Source organism: Toxotes jaculatrix, chromosome 4, assembly GCF_017976425.1.
Source record: "Toxotes jaculatrix isolate fToxJac2 chromosome 4, fToxJac2.pri, whole genome shotgun sequence".
Classification (NCBI taxonomy): domain Eukaryota; kingdom Metazoa; phylum Chordata; class Actinopteri; family Toxotidae; genus Toxotes; species Toxotes jaculatrix.
In genome coordinates, this window is record NC_054397.1 from 26,356,944 (window position 1) to 26,375,867 (window position 18,924).

The 18,924-nt window shown below is 40.1% G+C and overlaps 1 protein-coding gene across 2 annotated transcripts in view; it reads left to right on the plus strand.

Annotated features, from left to right (window-relative positions):
- The window catches only part of sorcs3 (sortilin related VPS10 domain containing receptor 3), a 183,657-nt gene that overhangs the window by 144,789 nt on the left and 19,944 nt on the right, over window positions 1-18,924 (plus strand). For both annotated transcript variants that reach the window (XM_041035874.1, XM_041035876.1), the window contains 8 exons: window positions 1,815-1,917; window positions 3,031-3,107; window positions 4,000-4,091; window positions 5,360-5,467; window positions 6,106-6,223; window positions 6,338-6,471; window positions 9,792-9,905; window positions 11,881-12,052. In XM_041035874.1, coding sequence (XP_040891808.1) covers window positions 1,815-1,917; window positions 3,031-3,107; window positions 4,000-4,091; window positions 5,360-5,467; window positions 6,106-6,223; window positions 6,338-6,471; window positions 9,792-9,905; window positions 11,881-12,052 — 918 coding nt within the window. The remainder of the gene's footprint in view (window positions 1-1,814; window positions 1,918-3,030; window positions 3,108-3,999; window positions 4,092-5,359; window positions 5,468-6,105; window positions 6,224-6,337; window positions 6,472-9,791; window positions 9,906-11,880; window positions 12,053-18,924) is intronic.

Genomic DNA, 18,924 nt, shown 5'->3' on the forward strand with positions numbered 1-18,924 from the left:
TAGTCCAAAATCTCCCATAGGTGTTCAACTGGGTTGAGATCTGGTGACTGTGAAGTCACATCATTTTCATACTCATCAAACCGTTCAGTGACCTATCCCTCCCATGGATGGAGGCCACTGTCATCCTGTCACCTGAAACCACTCCCATCAGTATAGGATAGGATAAAGGTGATCACTCACAACTTAAAGGTCAATCATTCAGGCTTGTGGTGTACGCCACATGTGTGCTTTCCCATTTCACCCAGAATATGGTGAAGGAAGATCCATCTGACCCTATCACTGCCCATCTCAGTCTGTTTTTCCTTAAATATCTCACTAACGCACGAGCATCAGAAATGTCATCGAATGACTCAATTGACTGACGTCTTTCCCATAGATCTAAATCCAGATGTCACCTTAGTCTCTGCTCCTATTGAAACACGAGCCAGTTGCACAGTCTGTGACTAAAGCTCCTTCCATCCGTGCCCCAGCAATGAACCCTCACTTACATCTTTTCTTTTTGCCTCTTGAAGCAAAATCAGAATCAGCTGGGCCTGCTCAGTGTTTTATACATGCCACAGAGCATGATGGGATGTTAACTGCTTAATTGTGCCATGCAGTGCAGCTGTGTGGAAACACTTATTCAGGTTTTTCTTTTAAGTGGTGACATGTTTGTAAATAAGACTTTATTATGCCCAGGAGATTTTCACTGAATCAATGTAGTAAAAACTACTGCAGGTAAATGAGTAATACTCGACTACAGTCCACAGCGCTGACTCGTTAGTCACTGGTGAAACACACACTCAAATAGGTACATTACAACTGTACACTGCCCCCTATATTTCAAATTAAATTAAAACATCAAATGAAATAAAATTCTGTATTAGTTACATTTTTATCATAGCTTAGCAAAACCTAATATTAAGGTTTAATATAGGTGTTTTTTTTTTTTAAATGACATGTGTAAGGAAGTGCACGTTGTGCTTGAGGCGGATGAGGTGCCACACTGGCAGATCCAGATTTACTGCATGTGTTGACGGCTCCTCCTTCCTCATTAGACAGCCTCCCTGCAACTAAAACTAACAGGCCAACTGTTAGGAGGAACCATGTTTGAGACATTAGAAGGACTTCATGCTGTTTAAAAGGTGATTTTGGGGCCGTGCGTCGTGGCTTACAGGTTCCCTGTGATTGCGCATTCATGTGACATTTTAATTACTGCTGTAGATTCCTTTTGATTACCCTGTTCTGTCCCACTGCCCTTGATGTCCTTACACCAGTGACACGCTGTCTGCTGCAAAGATGAAAGCAGACACGTTTTTTTTTTTTTTTTTCTGCTCTGTGAACAAATGTAATTGTCTTCTGTTGTGTGCATGCCCTGAAGACTTGCCTTTATACTTTAATGCAAATTCCGTCGCTCTTTGTATTAATGACAGATTAAGTGCAATTAGCAAAACTTATGAAAGCACAGTTGGCTCTCTTTGGGAGTCTAATGAATCGCTCTCTTTTTTTGATGGTTTTGTTTTTGTTCAACAATTTTGTTCTGACCCTATCATTTTCAGATGAAGTATCCACACTCTCTTCCCTCTGCTATTAAATGGTACTTAATCAAATAAGCTGATGCACAGTGAGAATACAATTGATGTATATCTTATCTACAGTAAATAGGATCCAATGTAATTTATCCACCACTTAGACAAAGTGATGTTTACTCTTGCAAAATAATTGCTGACTTAAATGATGTAGACTTTTTGTGGGTGGATATACTTTGAACATCTATATTTCTCTTCTTCAGATGAGCATTCAGTTCAGTTCAGTTGTTTTATTCTTCTTTCCAGCCTTTCTGTTCACTTCATCTCCAGCTGCAAATGTCAGAGAACCCTTACTTGTCAGGAACGATCTCCACCAAGAGCTCTGCACCAGGGATCATAGTTGCCACAGGTGAGACAAAAGACCTGAGGATAAATATCACATAGAAACATATTTCTGTGATGAAGCCTCTCTTCTTTTGAAAAGTTTGATAAATGGGAAATGTGATAAATTACATCTCAAAGGATGGAACTAAAATATTTTGTATGAATGTGATCCTCCTCATTGACCCCTCCATGCCCTCTCTTTTAAGCTTCCGTGTCAAAGATTCAGCACCGCAGCCTCCCCACTTCTTCCACAGAAAACATGTTGTGGGTCACACGTCCTCCTGTTTTGATGACAAGTAACTCAGTCAGTTCTACATGTGTGAGAAAAGGCAACAGTTTGTGCGCCTGCAGGAGCATCTGAAAAGCTGAAGTAAAGAAAGAGAGATGAGTTAAGACAAAATAGGCGTGTTAGCAGCAGTGGCCGTGTCTGCAGAAAAAAGTCCGCCTGTGTGTGTGTGTGCGTGTGTATGTGTCTGTGTGTATGAGCATTCATGCGTGAAAATGTGTTTGTTTTTGGATCTGTCTGTTTTGTCTTTGGTGTGTGAGAATGCTGAATAAACATACATCTCCGCTGCCATGCTTGCAGTGTGTCTTTGAGAGCGTGTGTGTGTGTGTGTGTATATTGCTGGCCAAGCCTTTACTTTGGCACCGCGATTCACTTTGCCCGCTGCGCCTTTTAAGACGTCAGCTGGTGCAGAGATCATCTCACCAACATGACAAACACCATCCAGATCAAACACATGCCTATTTACTGAGCCGTAGCCAAGATAGTCGAGCAGATCGACAGAAGAAGCCAGTTCACTCGCTGCACACTCGCAGGGAAAAAAAAGCTTTGGGGGCATTGTTTTGTAACAGAGAAAACTTCCAGAGCGAAGGAGGCACCCACCCTCCTCCACATCTCACATTATGTTGCCTGAATAATACAGGCATGCATAGGAATTAACCCAGGGTCCTTGGATTATTCACATGAACTGACAGAACGCAAGCTGATCCGGGAATCAAGCCAGAAAAAGAAATAAATGAATCACAGACGCGGTGTGATTGGCAGCATGTATTTAAAACACATATGGCCCTTTATCTGTGTGATCTCACTGTGGCTTGTGTTGTGTCACATATTCTGTTGGCATTCCCACTGCAGGAAATATTGGAGCTGAGCTGTCTTACAACAACGTTGGCATGTTCATATCATCTGATGCTGGCAATAGCTGGAGACAGGTGAGCTTCACACCAAGATTCACACTGAGATCAAGCCAAGCAACAGACATGTTGAGCAGTCTGAAACACTGACATAACAGCTACTGGCTTTCCAACCGTATGTTGGATTAGGACGTCTTATGAAACAACCCATCTGACACTTGGCGCAGCCACACCCTCCGTTAATGTTTGCTTCAGCAAGGCACATGTGCAGTTTACATTAGGCTTTTTCATGTGACGTGCTGAGACATCCCAGGTGCAAATAAGAGTCCAGACATCATGCATTCTGGCTCACGCGGCTTACTGAGACACTGAAATAGAAACGGAGCTATTGTTGAAATTATTAGTAACACCTGTGATTTTCCTGTGAACAGTGGCAGATTCACAACTGAAAACTCATAGTAATTTTTCAAACAAAGGGTCCTTGATTTCAGACAGAAGTAAAAACCTGCTCCTTGTTTCCAGCCAGCAACTGTTGATTTTTTTCCAAATGAAATGACATCCTGTGCTAGCACACTGTATCAGCTTCAGCTAGCTAATTAACACAAACTCATGGAAAAACATACCGTGACAAGCTACACAGAGGCTGGACTTTTGTTTTATGTTTGACCTTTGCAGGGGAAAAGGCTTTAAAGATGTGGAGATATACCAATGTGTTTGGCAAATGTTACACTATCTTGGCTAACAAGTTTGGCTGGGGTTGCTGGAGTGTATCCTCCGCTGCTCCACATCCAATAAAAAGCAGCACAGAGCATGATGCCAAATCTTTATGGTTGCTGAGATATTTTGGGTGGGGTTTAGTGAACAGTCAGTTGCTCATCTCAGGACCAATGTAGATAATATTTTGTTCCAGAAAATGTTTTGCTGCTGTGTTTTCAGTCCAGTAAGGATGAATTTCTGCATGTCTGTTCAGATTTTTGAAGAAGAGCACAATGTGTGGTTTCTGGATAAAGGAGGGGCCCTCGTTGCTGTGAAACAGCCATCTGTGCCAACCAGACACTTGTGGTACGTCCATTTAGAGAACTTTTCCTTTCTAATTTGCTTTTCCAATTTCCTATAGCTATTTTTAGGTTAATTCAGCCCCTTTTGGTCCAAAAAAATTAGCCTGTATATATTATATGTGACACTCGATCCATTTAGTGATGCACTTTGACTGTGGCTCTTGGAAGGAAAAAAAAAGAAAGTCATAGGCAATCTAATTTGAGAGATTTTTTTTTTTTCTCAAGCCACTTATCATTAACAGCCAGCAGTCTGAGCCCTCCCCACCCCCACCACCCCCCCACACCCCCTTTTACTGTTTTCATTAACACGTTGCTTTCCTCTTGCCAAATCTGGTGCCTACTCTTTGCCTCAGTGCAGGCTAATCCAAGTGAGACCAGATCTGTTCTCTAGTCGCTTTTGCAACAATTTTGAAATTAGTTTTAGAGCCAGTGAAGTGTAGCCTGCTGGGTTTTTGTCTCCCAACCAATTTAAGACCGATGGTAGAGGAAGTTCAAAAAAAATGACAGAACTGTAGAAAGAAGCCTGTGTATCTCCACAACCACAGTACAGCAGCCATGAAACAGTATTGCTTTCTCAGCCACTGTTAAACACTTCTCCAGCCTGAATCTCATAATAGGTTCATGTCAAGGTTTTTTTTTTTTTTTTTTTAGCCAAATGAAGGCAGAGGTGGTTTTTAGAGGCAGCATGGGGGGATTTTCTTTCTTTCAAGCACAGGCCTCACCAGTATTTCAACCCATGTCACACTCAGGTACTCCTAGTTGTTCTCACATCAGCACCAAAGTTGATAAGCTGTCAGAATCAATAGAGCCCGGGCCTCGATGATGAAAGCTGTCCAATTTTTTGCTGTCTCCTTCTCCTTCGCAGTTTTGTAGTCAAACATGAAAGCGTTCTATTCTGGTCTTGTTTTTTTCACCCTGCTGTAGACTTTACCCAGGACCCGTGACGCTGCTTTTTTTTTTTTTTTCTTTCTGACACCAAAACATTTCCTCTCTTCATGGGCTCTGAAAAAACAGTTTTGTGGATCTCTCCTTTGATAACGAGACAGACTGTCTCTTAAATACCCCTTTTAATGCTCAGCCTTTTGATATTTACCCAAAGCTACAGTAGCTAATTGCACAGAGACTCAGAGACTTGACTGTTGGGACAAGCCAGTCATTCTGATCTCCACCTAAATCCTCCCCTATGACCAGGCTCTAATACAGAGCGTCTGTTTCCGTGCCATTGCTATTGCTGGGTTTGTGATGAGAATGCATTCTGACACACATACACAGGGTCAGCTTTGACGAAGGGAGGCAGTGGATCCAACATAGCTTCTCCTCTGTGCCGCTGTTCGTGGATGGAGTCTTGGTGGAGGCTGGGGCCGAGAACCAAATCATGACGTGAGTCCAGAAACATCCAGAAAGCGACAAATGACCTGTTAAAAGGTGTCGATTTTTGTCAACAGGTAATGGGTCATGTAGTTAGTCAGATCATTGTGGTTATTTGATCACTTGACAAATGGGTTTGCTTGGTCATGATTATTTAAGGAAGAATCATAGTAAAAATATATATTTAGTTATATATGAAGAGTCATCAGTGATGATCATCAACAACAGATTTTAAACAAACTAGAAGGTTCACTCATTTGGAAGAGAGATTGAAGGTAATAGTATAATTATTATCCATACTGTCCACTGTAAACCTCCATCACACTTCCATCAAGCTAAAAAGGTTGGAGCTTTATTTGAATCTTTAGCAGGGTTTTGTACTTGATAAGCTTTATCAAATACATACCTGTCGATACATGCAGAGGGAGTAAAAAGTACAATATTTCCCTTTGAAATGCAACGCAGTAGAAATGTGATGTAGTTTAAAAAAAATGGAAATGCTTGAGTGAAGTACAAGTACCTCACAACTGTAGTAAAATACTGTGCCAGAGTACATGTGCATTTTGCTTTTTGGGGAGTCATCCAGATGTCTTGCTTTTGATTTAAAGTAATTATGTCGTTTTCTGAAAGTTTGTGATTTGCCTCTGTAGCTTTTTTGGACACTTCAGCCACCGTTCTGAGTGGCAGCTCATCAAAATAGACTACAAGTCCATCTTCAGCAGGAAATGCACAGAGGAGGACTACCAAACATGGCACCTACACAACCAGGTAAGAATAAAAGTTAAAATTTCATACCTGTGTGTGGACAACTGACTGTGTTCAATTTCATTCCGTAAAATGAAAAATCACTGACAGTAATTATGGTGCGTATTGTGAACACAGGGTGAGCCATGTGTGATGGGACAAAAACAGATTTACATGAAGCGCAGGCCTGGAAACTATTGCATGCTGGGGAAGGACTACTCCAGAATCCTCTCGGCTGAGTCCTGTATTTGCAGAGCTCATGATTTTGAATGGTAAGATGAAGTCTGTCTTTGTACAATAGCTCCTTTCTCCATAATCGTCAGGGGGGATTATGTTTCTCTCCATTGTCTGCAGAAGAACTTAATTAACAGCAAAGTTTGTTCTCTAACACCGCCACACATGTTGAAGCACTACTTTCAAAGGATGTGTGTTTTATTATGTGTTAATACTTTAACTGTTTTCTGCTGGGGAGCTGCCAAGTCTGAATGTTTGTAACAGTATGAATGTGACTCGGCAGGTCATTTAGTTAAATGCTACATACAAACAAAAGTAAAAAACAGCTCTGACTTCTTGAAAAACAGCGACCATTTGTTTGTTTCAAGTGCACCCATCCAGCTACCATTAAATACCCTCTTCAGTCCAATAAATAAGGCTTTTTTAGGGTTGATCTAACTTTAGCTACAAACAACTCACTCACATTACTTCAGCCCTGTAACTTTATAAGTTGGATTTGCTGCAAAGCAGGCAGACACAGGTTAGGAAATAACTCTAGAGTTTCAGCTACATAAGGTTATAAGTTTAAACCACCGTGTTCTTACATACACTTTCTAGTCTTAATGGTCTTCTGATAACCACATTTGTTACTAAATCTGCTGAATGCATACAGATGCATTTTGAAGGGAGTACTTTTCTTGTCATAAACAACAGATGTGTTTTTTCATCAGAGCAATAAAGTGGTTTGTATTACAGCAGCACAGACAATTACAAGATCACATTAGAGATGGTCACTACCACCACTCAGATAAAAAAATAAATAACACTACTGAGTGAAAGAGAAAATATGTAAAGTGGGTGATTTATTCCTTATTCCTTAGCAGTAAGTGGGGCGTGTCATCTTCTGTGTTCAGCGAATTAACAATGCGACAACTGAAGCATGCAGGCCGGGCAAGAGAGGAGTTCTATACAAACACCATTTCCACTGTTCATCTCAGAGGCCAATTTTCAGCCGTTTAAGTGGAATCCATTGCATATGCTATTCATGTGTCTCATTAATTTACTCCATTTGCGTGTGTGTTTTCCAATAATCTGATAAGTTTGGGGTTGTTTTACACAATTTGCTCATAATGTCTGTCTCCGTAGCGTCTGTGTGTGAGCTCACTGTGCTTGTAATTGTGTTTAGACGATGTGGAGGGGTGTATATAAATTTGTATGCAAATCCTAAATGGTTGTATTTTTTATCTTGTAATGACAGGGAACAGAAAAAAAAAAAGCCATCTCAACATACAGCCGTTATGTAAATAGTGTTTGTAGAAGGTCAGCAAGTGAGAGCTAATTGGTTTCCCATTGAACTGGTGTAAAGTTTGTCTTATTTTCTTTCTGGGTCTGAGTCTGATTTCTACCTGTCTGTCTGTCTTCGTCTCTCTCTGCAGGGACTTATTTGGTGCATGCTTAAAATTCTAAAATGAGGATTTTAAAAACCATCAATGTGGAAAGAAGCTCAAATCCCTTAACTTAATTTGAGGTGTGAAGAGTCTGTCTGCCACATGATCGGCTCAAGTGCATACTTATTAGACTGATATGAAAAGACTGAGCTATGCATGGCGGAGATCTGCTTGCAAAGAATAGAATTCTATCCTTATATATAAATACATTGCAAGATGCTGTTTCACCAAAGCCGAAGGCTGGAAAATGAACCTCCATACTTGAAAACATGAAAAAAAAATATTAGTGAAATATAATAGAACTATGAAATATAATAGCAATTATACATTTTCCTCCAGCCCTGTCAGAGTTGTTTTTGTTGTCGGAACTGAGTTCTTTTAATATTTCATGCTTCCTACGTTTAACTAAAACATATCACTGATCAAAGAGAGATGTGATCATAATATCATGCAAAGGTTCAGCCATGATCCCAGGTCTGTGTGCACATTGAGCTTTAGCACTGTTGTATATATATAATCTCACTCCCCATAAAGGAATTATCCTTTTACCTTGTGGGCCAAATGCATCTGTGCAACCACTCAGTCTTGACAGCTTTGTTAATGAATAGTTCACACTGTCGTAATCACAGAATCAAACTGGACTGGTCAGCCACAGGCTTGTTAGTTTTGTTTATTTGTTCTGGCTTAGTAATTAATTGATAAATCAAAGTCATGACCATTATCAGAATGGGCACTTGCTTACCTTGCTTTGTTAGATGCAAATCATGTTCTGATTGGAAACACCAGCAGGCAAGTGAAAGTTAGTCATCCTGGAGCATAGTGACCAACGAGTGTATTTCCATACAAGGATTTTCCCTATCGTTATAAAACTGTGGAAATCACTTTGCTGAGTGTTCTTGACCACTCTGGATTGAAAAGATACTGTACTGGCCCTAATATAAGACAGTATGGTGGTGGTTATCTTATATTTCAGGACTAAACAATTACCTGTTATTTCACTACAACAGATTAGTTTTGAATGAGAGTACCCGTGTAGAATGTTGCATTATGGGTTATTTGTTGCATTATGGTGAGTTTTTTTGAGTCCGTCTATAGTGAGTTTAACCTGCAGGAATTTCTGAAGGCGGGTGTAACATCCACAGAGGAAATAAATTAATGACAAGTGAAAACGAGTTCTTAGCGTCTTCTGACGTCTTTACTGCAGACGTGAACCAGGGAGAAAATCTGTCAAACAGCCAAGAATTACATCTGTCACAGGTGACAAGCTCAGAAAGTCAGTCTGAAAAATGATAGCTGTCAGAGAAAAAAAATTATGCGAGAGGAATGAGAGTGAGAGAGGAATGGACTTGCTACAGTAACTCAGTCAGCTAACTAGTGGCCATTAGGAAAGTGAGCTGTCCGACAAAAGTTTTGGTGAGCTTCCAAACACTGTTTCATCATCAGATGTCATGGTAGGACTTGAAGGCTGCAGTTCATATCCATTCACTGTAAGTCCTGTTTTACTAGTGTTATTTTGTCTGGTGCATTGCGTGATCACTCACAAAAACATGAAGGATTACATGAGGACATAGTGTTCACTTCATCAGTGAGCATATTTGTTTTGTTTTTCTTCCTGCTAATGTCTGAGTGTACTGTGAAAAACAACAGCCTCTGCTGGGTTTTTATAAATATTGTAATGATAATGGTAAGTGCATGAGCCCTCCAGAAACCTAGGGAAAACCCTGCATACACACACCCTCATGCTGCTGTGGCGCATTTGTCAACAGTGGCATCACATAATAATGATGTGTCTCTGTGCCAGACGGACCCCTGGTCACCAGTTATGAAGGGAAAGACAAGACAGGGATGTGGGGACACTGTATGACAATATGTCCCTTTTCAGATGCTGATATTGATCAGGTGCTGTGTGGATATGCTTTGTTGACTGACAGTGATTATGGATATGAGCGGCGTGGGGACGGGAACTGCCGGCCTGCCTTCTGGTTCAATCCCTCCACTGTGTCCAGAAGCTGCAGCCAGGGCCAAAATTACCTCAACAGCACAGGGTAAGAACTGTCAGGTTTACTAGAAATTCATGTTTATTCTGTACGGTGTTAAATACTGTTCATTCATGTGCATTTTATTTGCACAAATCTTTTATAGCATTCATTTTGTGTCTCACATTGGGAGTGCCTGTGGTTTGACCTCATCAGAAGCTCCTATTTCAAGGATGTCAGTGTCATGGCGGTGGAGACCCCACCCACGCACCCCCGCCCCAAAGAAAATGGCTTGACACCACACTGTCTGTCATTCAAAAAACTCTTATTGCTACGAGCAGAAGTTCCAAACTTTCTCTCTTGAGCCAACTGTCTATCCGGGACCAAGCAACACTTAGCGGCTCATACTAGCCTGTCACCAAACTGGAGTTGCTCACTGTTGAGGGTAGAAATACAGAGTGGCAACATCCTACAGCTAGCAAACGCATTACAGAGTGTGGCTAATCCTCAGTAAGGATCATTTCAGACAGGTGGTCCTCAGGTAAAAGCTGCCCAGCAGCAGGGAGTCAGTATTTCCCAGTGTGATACACAAAACAAATACTATGGAAGAGAACATTAGGTTACTTGTGTAACCCCAGCTCTCTGAGTAGTGAGTGTCTAACCAGACTACCTTCCTTGCTTCCGTGTTTTTGAATGACTGTCAAGCCTTCTTATAGGGGGAGGGTCTCCACCCTCCATAACACTCATATGCTTGGTTCCATCCAATCAAAAAGGACCCACTGAAAAAGTCATGCTGTATGCTAACTTGTGCTACACATGTAACCTCAAGATTTCAAACAGGGTTTCAGAGCATATACAGATCTCAGATTTAGTACCATTGTAATCACAAAACTGAATGAGACGCAGACCAACTCCAACCCTAACCCTACAGTTTTGAGTTACCTGTGCCATGCTTAAGTATTTGCATCCTACTTTATACTTCTACTACACTAAATTGCATACCCACATAGATGTTTACAATTAGTGTGGCTGATTATTCTTGCTCAGACTGAAGCTGTCCAAAGGCATGCTGGAATTTATATCACCAAACTCAATGTACTGATATGAATGATAAAGCTGCAGCTTGTCCAACAACAAAACTAAGAAGAGAGTAACAGAGATTTCAATCAAGCTAAGTCTGTCTGCACCAACACAGCCATATGAAAAGGTGTTATCAGGCAAAGTGAAAATACCTCTGGTGGTTGCACCCATGGGTGTGCAGGGTCATTGAAATACCAAACAGCTAAAGTAGTTCAAATGAGCTCCACCTCAGCCTCAATAATCTTGTGTGCACAAGATAAAAAATATAATCTTTCAGGGCTTTGGGGGCTCCATAAATTAACATTCTGAAAGGGGATATTTTCTCTTTATAACAATTTTTTTTTTTTTTACTTTTAATACTGTACAAAGCTATGTAAATTTGTTGAACAGCAATCACTGTGGCCACATGTGGTAAACGCAGAATAATGGCACCTTGAACTTGTCTTGTTTTCCCAGAATTTTCTTGTGTCACCTCAGTACACCTGTTTGGGTTTAGACTCTACTGATAATAACCTCTCAAGAACAAAACCTCATATTTTTGTGTCTGGGGTTCAGTCATTTACTTTCCATTAGAATCCATTTTTATTTCTTGTGCCAGCAAGATGTGTTTTCACTGTTTGTTTTGGAGACTCCCCAGGGGACAGACACCTTGCAAAGCTTAATCACAGTGGGAGTGTTTTATTCACCACCGCTGTGATTAAGCTTTGCAAGGTGTCTCAGTCTCTGACACAGCTTGTATTGTCAGTTGTCATCCAGTCTCCCTCTGTACAATGAGGCTTTTCAGACACAACACCACTCTGCTGAGTTCAACAGAACTGTTTGTAAACCACAAGCTCATGTAGCATCTAGGGGTTTGCTTCAAAAACTAAAGGAATGTGTAGACTTGAGTAGATTGAACTAGAAAACAACAAAATAGAATAAAGTTGAAGAAACACTCAATTTCAACTCCTGTGTCTTTCCAAAGGTATCGTAAGGTGGTGTTGAACAACTGCACTAAAGGAGTGAAAGAAATGTACACGGCAAGAAAGCAGCAGTGTCCCAACAGACCTCCTAAAGGACTCTTACTCACCACCAAAGATGGCAAACTCACTGCCAACCTGGGCAGCAACGTCACCTTTCTGGTGCATCTGGATGAGGTGAGAACACAATGAACAGGGCTCGCTCACTAGACGAGCCAGAGACCTGTTTTTCTCAGGCTCTGATTTATTCAGCTAATTTTTACTTAAAGCTGGATTAATTGATTTTTGCCAATTGGGGAGAAGAAAAACCCTTTGACAGACACTATAGTTCTTTTAGCTAGCAAACAGACAACACTTAACTACTTTCACATCCAGCAGATACATTAGCATTCATTTAGATTTGTGTTTCTGGGCACGTGCTGAAAGCAAATCCAATATTCATTTTCCTTCTAGCTCTGTTTTGGTCTCCACCAACTCCTTAGGGAAATATGTGGCTCTGTAGTTGGTAAATGTACAAATATGCTTATCTCTTTAGAGCTAAAGGCAACTGCAGAGTAAGGGGATAATTCTCTGTGGGTTTCTTCTATCATTTGAAGTCAGTTCAATTTAATTTTATTTATATAGCAGCAAATCATAGCATACATTATCTTTTGGCACTTTGCGGAGTAAAGTCAAGTCCTTACAGTGTTAGAGATATATATTCAGAACCAGATGCAGGGTGGGCAGCTGTGTGATGGAGAGAGGAGAAAGAGGGGGGAGGGAAAAGAGAGGCAGACCAGGAACAGTAGTATATTCTGTTCTTCTTTTTCTTCTTCTTCTTCTTATTTTTAGTATTAGTAATAATATTATTATTATTAGTAGTAATAATAATAATAATAATAATTGTCATAGTGTGATATAAATGCATGGAAAGAGAGAGAAGACGAGAGAAGATGTGCTCAGTGCATCATGGGAGTTCCCCCACTATCCTTTGCCTATAGAAGCCTAAGTAAGGGAAGGTTCAGGTCTCACCTCAGCCAGCTCTAACTATAAACTTTGTCAGAGAGGAAAGTTTTAAAACTAATCTTAAATGCAGAGAGGGGGTCTGCCTCCTGAAAGTATGGGAAGCAATTACACTTTTATTTTAATGAACCTGATTTTTACTTCCTCTCCATTTTGCTGCCTAGTTAGAGTTTAAAAAAAAAAAAAAGGAAAGAAAGAAAAATCATCCGTTTACTGTTAGTTACTCAGTCATCACTCAGTCACACACTTCACATTGTCAGTCAGGGACAGACAGCCCAGCTGAGCTAAAAAGTAGCTCAGTTGAGCCCCTACTGAGTGTGGAGTCTGGGGAAGTTGATCTGCTTATGATTGTATGATATAGTTTACTGAACCCTGAAGCACAAATGCTAAAGTTAAATTACTTAGTGATTCCTAGGAAAGTAACCTGGTTTTAAACACTCAAAAGAGTCTAATGCTCTAAATCACCTACACAATGCAGAGAGAGAAAGACTTCACCAGAGAGCCTGTTCGTGAGTGAAAGGTGCTGTGCTCAGCGGCAGGCCTGCCACACTGCCTGGTAACAAGGAAACCGCCTCATATGTTTCTAAGGCAGAATATGGTCTGCTGATACTAACTGCAGGCTTTGGGGTGTTAGCAACAGTGTTTTCCTGCCATTGCAACGGCTCAAGGTAAGTGTGTGTCCCCAGGGTGCTGTCCAGGCCGAGTTGTCATATTACTGTGTGATGAGTTTAGGAATCATGGCCTGTGTCTTTCATTAAGAGGCGGACTGTCTGATGGAAAGAGGAGGGGGTGATGCAGGAAGGGAGGTGGCTAGGACGGCAGTGTGATAAAAGAAGGGTGCTGTAAAGAATCCTTGTGGCATCAGTCCCATTTGAGAAAATTCTCGAGATGAATTCAAAGTTTAATTTATATTCATGAAGCCAGCAATGGCTGTATTTCTTGGGGAGCAAATGGCCTTAAATATTTAATGGGTAGAGGACTCTGTGGCACACATCCACTTTTAAAAATAAGGATGAAATCTAATAAAAAAATGGACACATGTTTTAAGATACGATAAGACCCACATGTCCACATGGGACATGTACTGCTTTTGGATTGTTCGGGAAACCTGTTGAGCAAAACAATAATTAGAGCTATAGATGAGCTGTGTAACAGCCGGTCACTCAGCGGTCGGCAGGGAGGCGATCGGCTTGGGCGTTAATGACATCAACCAAATCTCAAACAATTCATGAAGAATTTATCTACCGTTCCATGTTTGGCATTAAAGGGAAATGGAGACAGAGGGGATTTGAGACACTTGCATATTCACTTCATTTTCTCTCTGCCACTTAAAATGGTTTAGTGTTTAAACTATACAGCATTTGTGTGAGTGTGGCGGAGGACAGATGATTTATAAATGAATATTAGTACTGAGACATTTTTCATGCACAAGCTTGGTATTTAGCAAATTCAGGTTAAATGGCATGACTGAGATGCATGAGGCTGATTTACACTGCTCAAAAAAAAAAAAAAAACTATATGACAACATGAATGCAAATAACTGCATGATGAAACTACAAAAACCTGTGATGACAATGAACTGTCAAACTGTCATGACTCTTGCAACAAGCTTAAAAAAGCCATCCAAACAAATGCCTTCCTAACAATACACTAACCTTTAGAACATGGCATACACTGTGTGAAAAATATTAACATGTCACCATCTGAGCCATAGGCACCACTGAGGACAGGAGGTTATCTTCAGCAGTTACACACAACAATAATAATATTTCAGTATAGTGTTAGATATTATATTAATATCAAATATTCGTTGTACTTCACATAATTTATTGAACTGTTTTCTGTCAATAAATATGATAAAATGTCTAAGAAAAAAGGGACTTAGCAGTTTTTCACCAGAATTCTTGAGAGCAGGGTTAGGGTTAGTTTGTTTTTACCCCAAACTTTTAGCTAATTTCTGGATTGAACTGATTTTCAAAATGTAAGAACAGTAAAACAAACATGACTGAAATACTCTAAAATGCTGAATCACCTTCAAGGTTGTTTTCATCATTCTCATTCAGAAAATACAGGTTATGGCACACATGCACTGTCAGTATCAGACTCTTCAGCCAGAGAACAGACATCCACTTTTTCAATCAAGTAACCAATCCACTAACCAATTCACCTCCTGCTGTTTGTGTTTTCTGATGTCTGCAGACAGCTGCTAGCTGGTGTTAGTCTGTCCCTACCTGCTGGGTAGCTAACACTACATAATCCATACACTGATCAGTCTCCCATGGCCTCACCTTTAATAATAATACATAAAGGCTCGTCAACAAACACAGTCATGACAGTCCTGTGAACTGTGGCGGGTGCGAAGTTAGTGTAACTATTCATGTCACAGTGTATGGCACTGTTGTGACTCAAGACAGCCACTACATCAGCTATCATCTGTGTTACTTATATTTTAAAAAACGTGATTTTAACGATGTGAAAAAAAACCTCAAATTCTAATTAACTGAATTAATTCAACACGTCACACACAAAGAGTGGAAAAGGCTCTGAAACAGGACACGACTTGCACAATGTTAACTTCTTGGTTAATTCACGCCCTGTGTGATGTCCCAAACAATTGTTTTGTCACTTTGAATTTTTATCAGCCACCTCTCTGTTCTACACTCTAGTCACATTTGGGGGAAAATGTTCTACAGTTGTTCTTGCTCATATTATCTTTTCGTGAAACATATTTCTGCCCCAGTGGAAAAGCTTGATGGGATCTCCTGCCAACGAACATTGTGATCAAACATGACAGGCGTGACTACTGAGGATTCACAGCTAAAATATTAACGGCTGAGTTCATTTTCAACTGTGCAATCAAAACATTAGATGGATTTATCCTGAACCTGATTAGCAGAAATTAGTTGATAGATAAAAAAAAAAAAAACCTTTTACTGTTATTTCCCATGAAGCACAGGCGATGAATGGCCCTAAGCTTTCTATTTAGAGCTACATTAACTTTTGTTTTGGGTTTTGTTTTTTGTTTTTTTGGATGGGATAGGGGCACTTGGGGGCAAATTGGAACCAGACATTCAGATACATATTATCACCTCATATTATCACCATATTCATTACCACCAAAGTCATTATGTTAAACATGGCAGCAAACTATTGCCTATTTAAACATTCAGTCATGTCCTCTGAAAAACAGTGCGAACAAAAACCCACAGAAGTCAGATATTTTTTCTTTCTTCACATCATAAATGAATTTTTCACAAATAGTACAATAACAATAGCACTTTTAAAAGTTTCAAATGATGTACTGATGGCCATGGACTCTGCAATCTTAGTGCTGCTGGACTTGACAGCTGTGTTTGATACAGTTGATCATATAGTGATTTCAAAGCGCTTGCATAATGATTTTGGGCTGTCTGGGTCAGTGATAGGTTGGTTTGCCTCCTATTTAATTGGTAGAACTTTTAGAGTTGCAGTAAACAACATTATGTCTGAGTCTAATGAGTTGTCATGTGGGGTACCTCAGGGTTCAGTGCTAGGACCCATTCTATTTATGTTATATATGTTCCCTCTTGGAAGGCGCATAACTCTGTTCAAAAATGTGTCCTATCACTTTTATGTGGATGATATTCAGCTGTATTGTTCTTTTTATGAATCTGAGATAAGGTAAGTTATCAAATCTGCTAGATTGTTTGTCAGCCATCAGAAAATGGTTAACAAACAATTACCTTCAGCATCAGTTTCACAAATCAATGTCCCTGGAGAATCATTTAGGGAAATTGGTTAAAAGCTGCTTCTTTCATTTGAGGAACATTGCGAAACTCAGGAAAACTGTATCAAGCCCTGATCCGGAGATGATTATTCATGTTTTTTTTCATCTCGATTAGATTACCGCAACTCTCTTTTTACGTGTTTTAACAAGGGCTCTTTGTCTTCAGATTGCTCAAAGTGCTGCGGCCAGGCTTTTAATGGGAGCTCGTAAGCAGGATCACATTACCCCAATTTTAGTTGCTTTACACTGGCTACCAGTTAAATTTCGTATTGATTTTAAGATTTTAGTTCTGACTTTTAGAGCAATACAGGGGCAAGCCCCTAAATATATCTGTGATATTTTAACCCCTTCGGTCAAGTCATCTTGTCAGAATCTTCTGTCGGTGCCTAAGACACATTACAAAACTAGAGGTGGCCTTGCATTCCAGTCTGTCACTCCTCATTTGTGGAACTCTTTACTAGTAACCCTGCATCTGACTGATCCTGTTGACACTTTTAAAAAAAACAGTTGAAGGCACTTTTATTTAGACAAGCTATTTGACTGGGTGGCTTGCTTATGTTATTTTAATGTTTGTTTTTACATTATTTTATTGGTTTGGGTTTACATTATTTTTAATAAGTTGTAATTATGTAGTGTTATTTAAATTGTATTTAAATTTATCTTATGCCACTCTGCAGTTTAAGCAAAATTAAGCATTAATTTGCCTCTTTGGAATTCAAATATACCAAATGTTTCTTGCCAATAGAACTGACATTTATAATATATATCATGTTTAAGAATACAATGAACAATTAAATATGACTTTATCTTTTCGTGTGTGGCTGTGCAGATAGTGATTATGTCTAAATTCTAAACAAAATGCGTGCTTTTTTTTGAGAAAATATTTATTTCTGATTGTGTAACAAAAAACAGTCAAACTGAACCATATTATTTGTTTCTAGCCGAACAGCTGCCCACTATGGATGAACAACATGGCTGCTGAGAACACAGTTGTGGGCCCACAAACCAAAACACAGTGACAAAAACAGGCTAAAAGACCCCCGTAACACCATCACATTACATGTAGCTACTTGATTCATAAATGGTTCAGACACACTGATTAGAGCAGTTTTAAATACAGACATTTTTATTCAAGTTAATTTAATTCTATTTCACAGATATGTTTTTTGTTGTTGTTGTTGATTTGGGTTTTTTTTTTTCTCACCCATGGTTCCTCTTACAACAAGCTGTCATGAAAAGCTCTAAATCATGAAAACAACACATCCCTTGACAAGCTATTACACTTACATTTAATATTGACCATAAATACAAAAAGTACAAGATGGCTTCTGCTCTGTTTGCTGTAGAAATAACCATAACAACGTCCCAGAATTCTTCACAGCTGTGTTATCTTTTGTTGCCATTCATCACACTCACATTGTAGGTTCAGGTTTGACACGTACATCAACAAATGCTGGCCTTGTGTTTCCAAACCCTTGTCAACCGGTACAACAGTGTTTTCATTGTGAACTGACACTAATGTCCCAGCCTCAAGGCTCCAGCCACGATGTTTTTGGATCTGCTCAGTCCTGGGGGAGACATCCACACAAAGAGTGACATTTAGAGAGATGGGTCACCATCAGTCTCATGCAGATTAACGAATTCCATTGTGGCTGATATAGAGAGCAAGCATGAACACAGAATGGACAGAAGACACCAAGAAAAGCTGAGTGACATTGGCGCCACCAAGCCCGGGTCTTGTGTGCGTGCCAGCTCATTACAGCTCTTAACAATGCCTGCACTGTCAAACCTTGTTCTTAGCTGTTCTCTATTCTCTCCAGCCACTTATCAAAGATATCATTTTCCAGGCAAAGTGACAGGAAATATCCCCACAAGCCTAAACCGAACCTTCTGTGTTTTCACACTAAGAAGCACACAATGAAGGGACTCGGGGAGTGAGGGATGGAAGGAGCAAAAGAGCAGAAAAGAGAAAGAAAACAATAGCTTTATTTATTTTGTTTTATTGTGCGGTTTGGCGGAGCCTGCATGCTAATGCAGTGTTACAAATGATGATCCCACTAGCATTGCGCTACAATGTGCCAAGGGGAGGCTGGGAGTTTGCCTTCACGGGCCTGGGGGAATGAGCTCCGATTTGGTCGCAGTGGCAGCTGGAGCCACCAACACTCGCGCTGTGTGCTGATCCTTGGATAGTGCCAGATGTGATTCCCAGAGGAAATGCAGGCAGCTGAAGACTCACACACCATGCAAAGGCAAACATGGTGGGGTGGGCACATATACACAG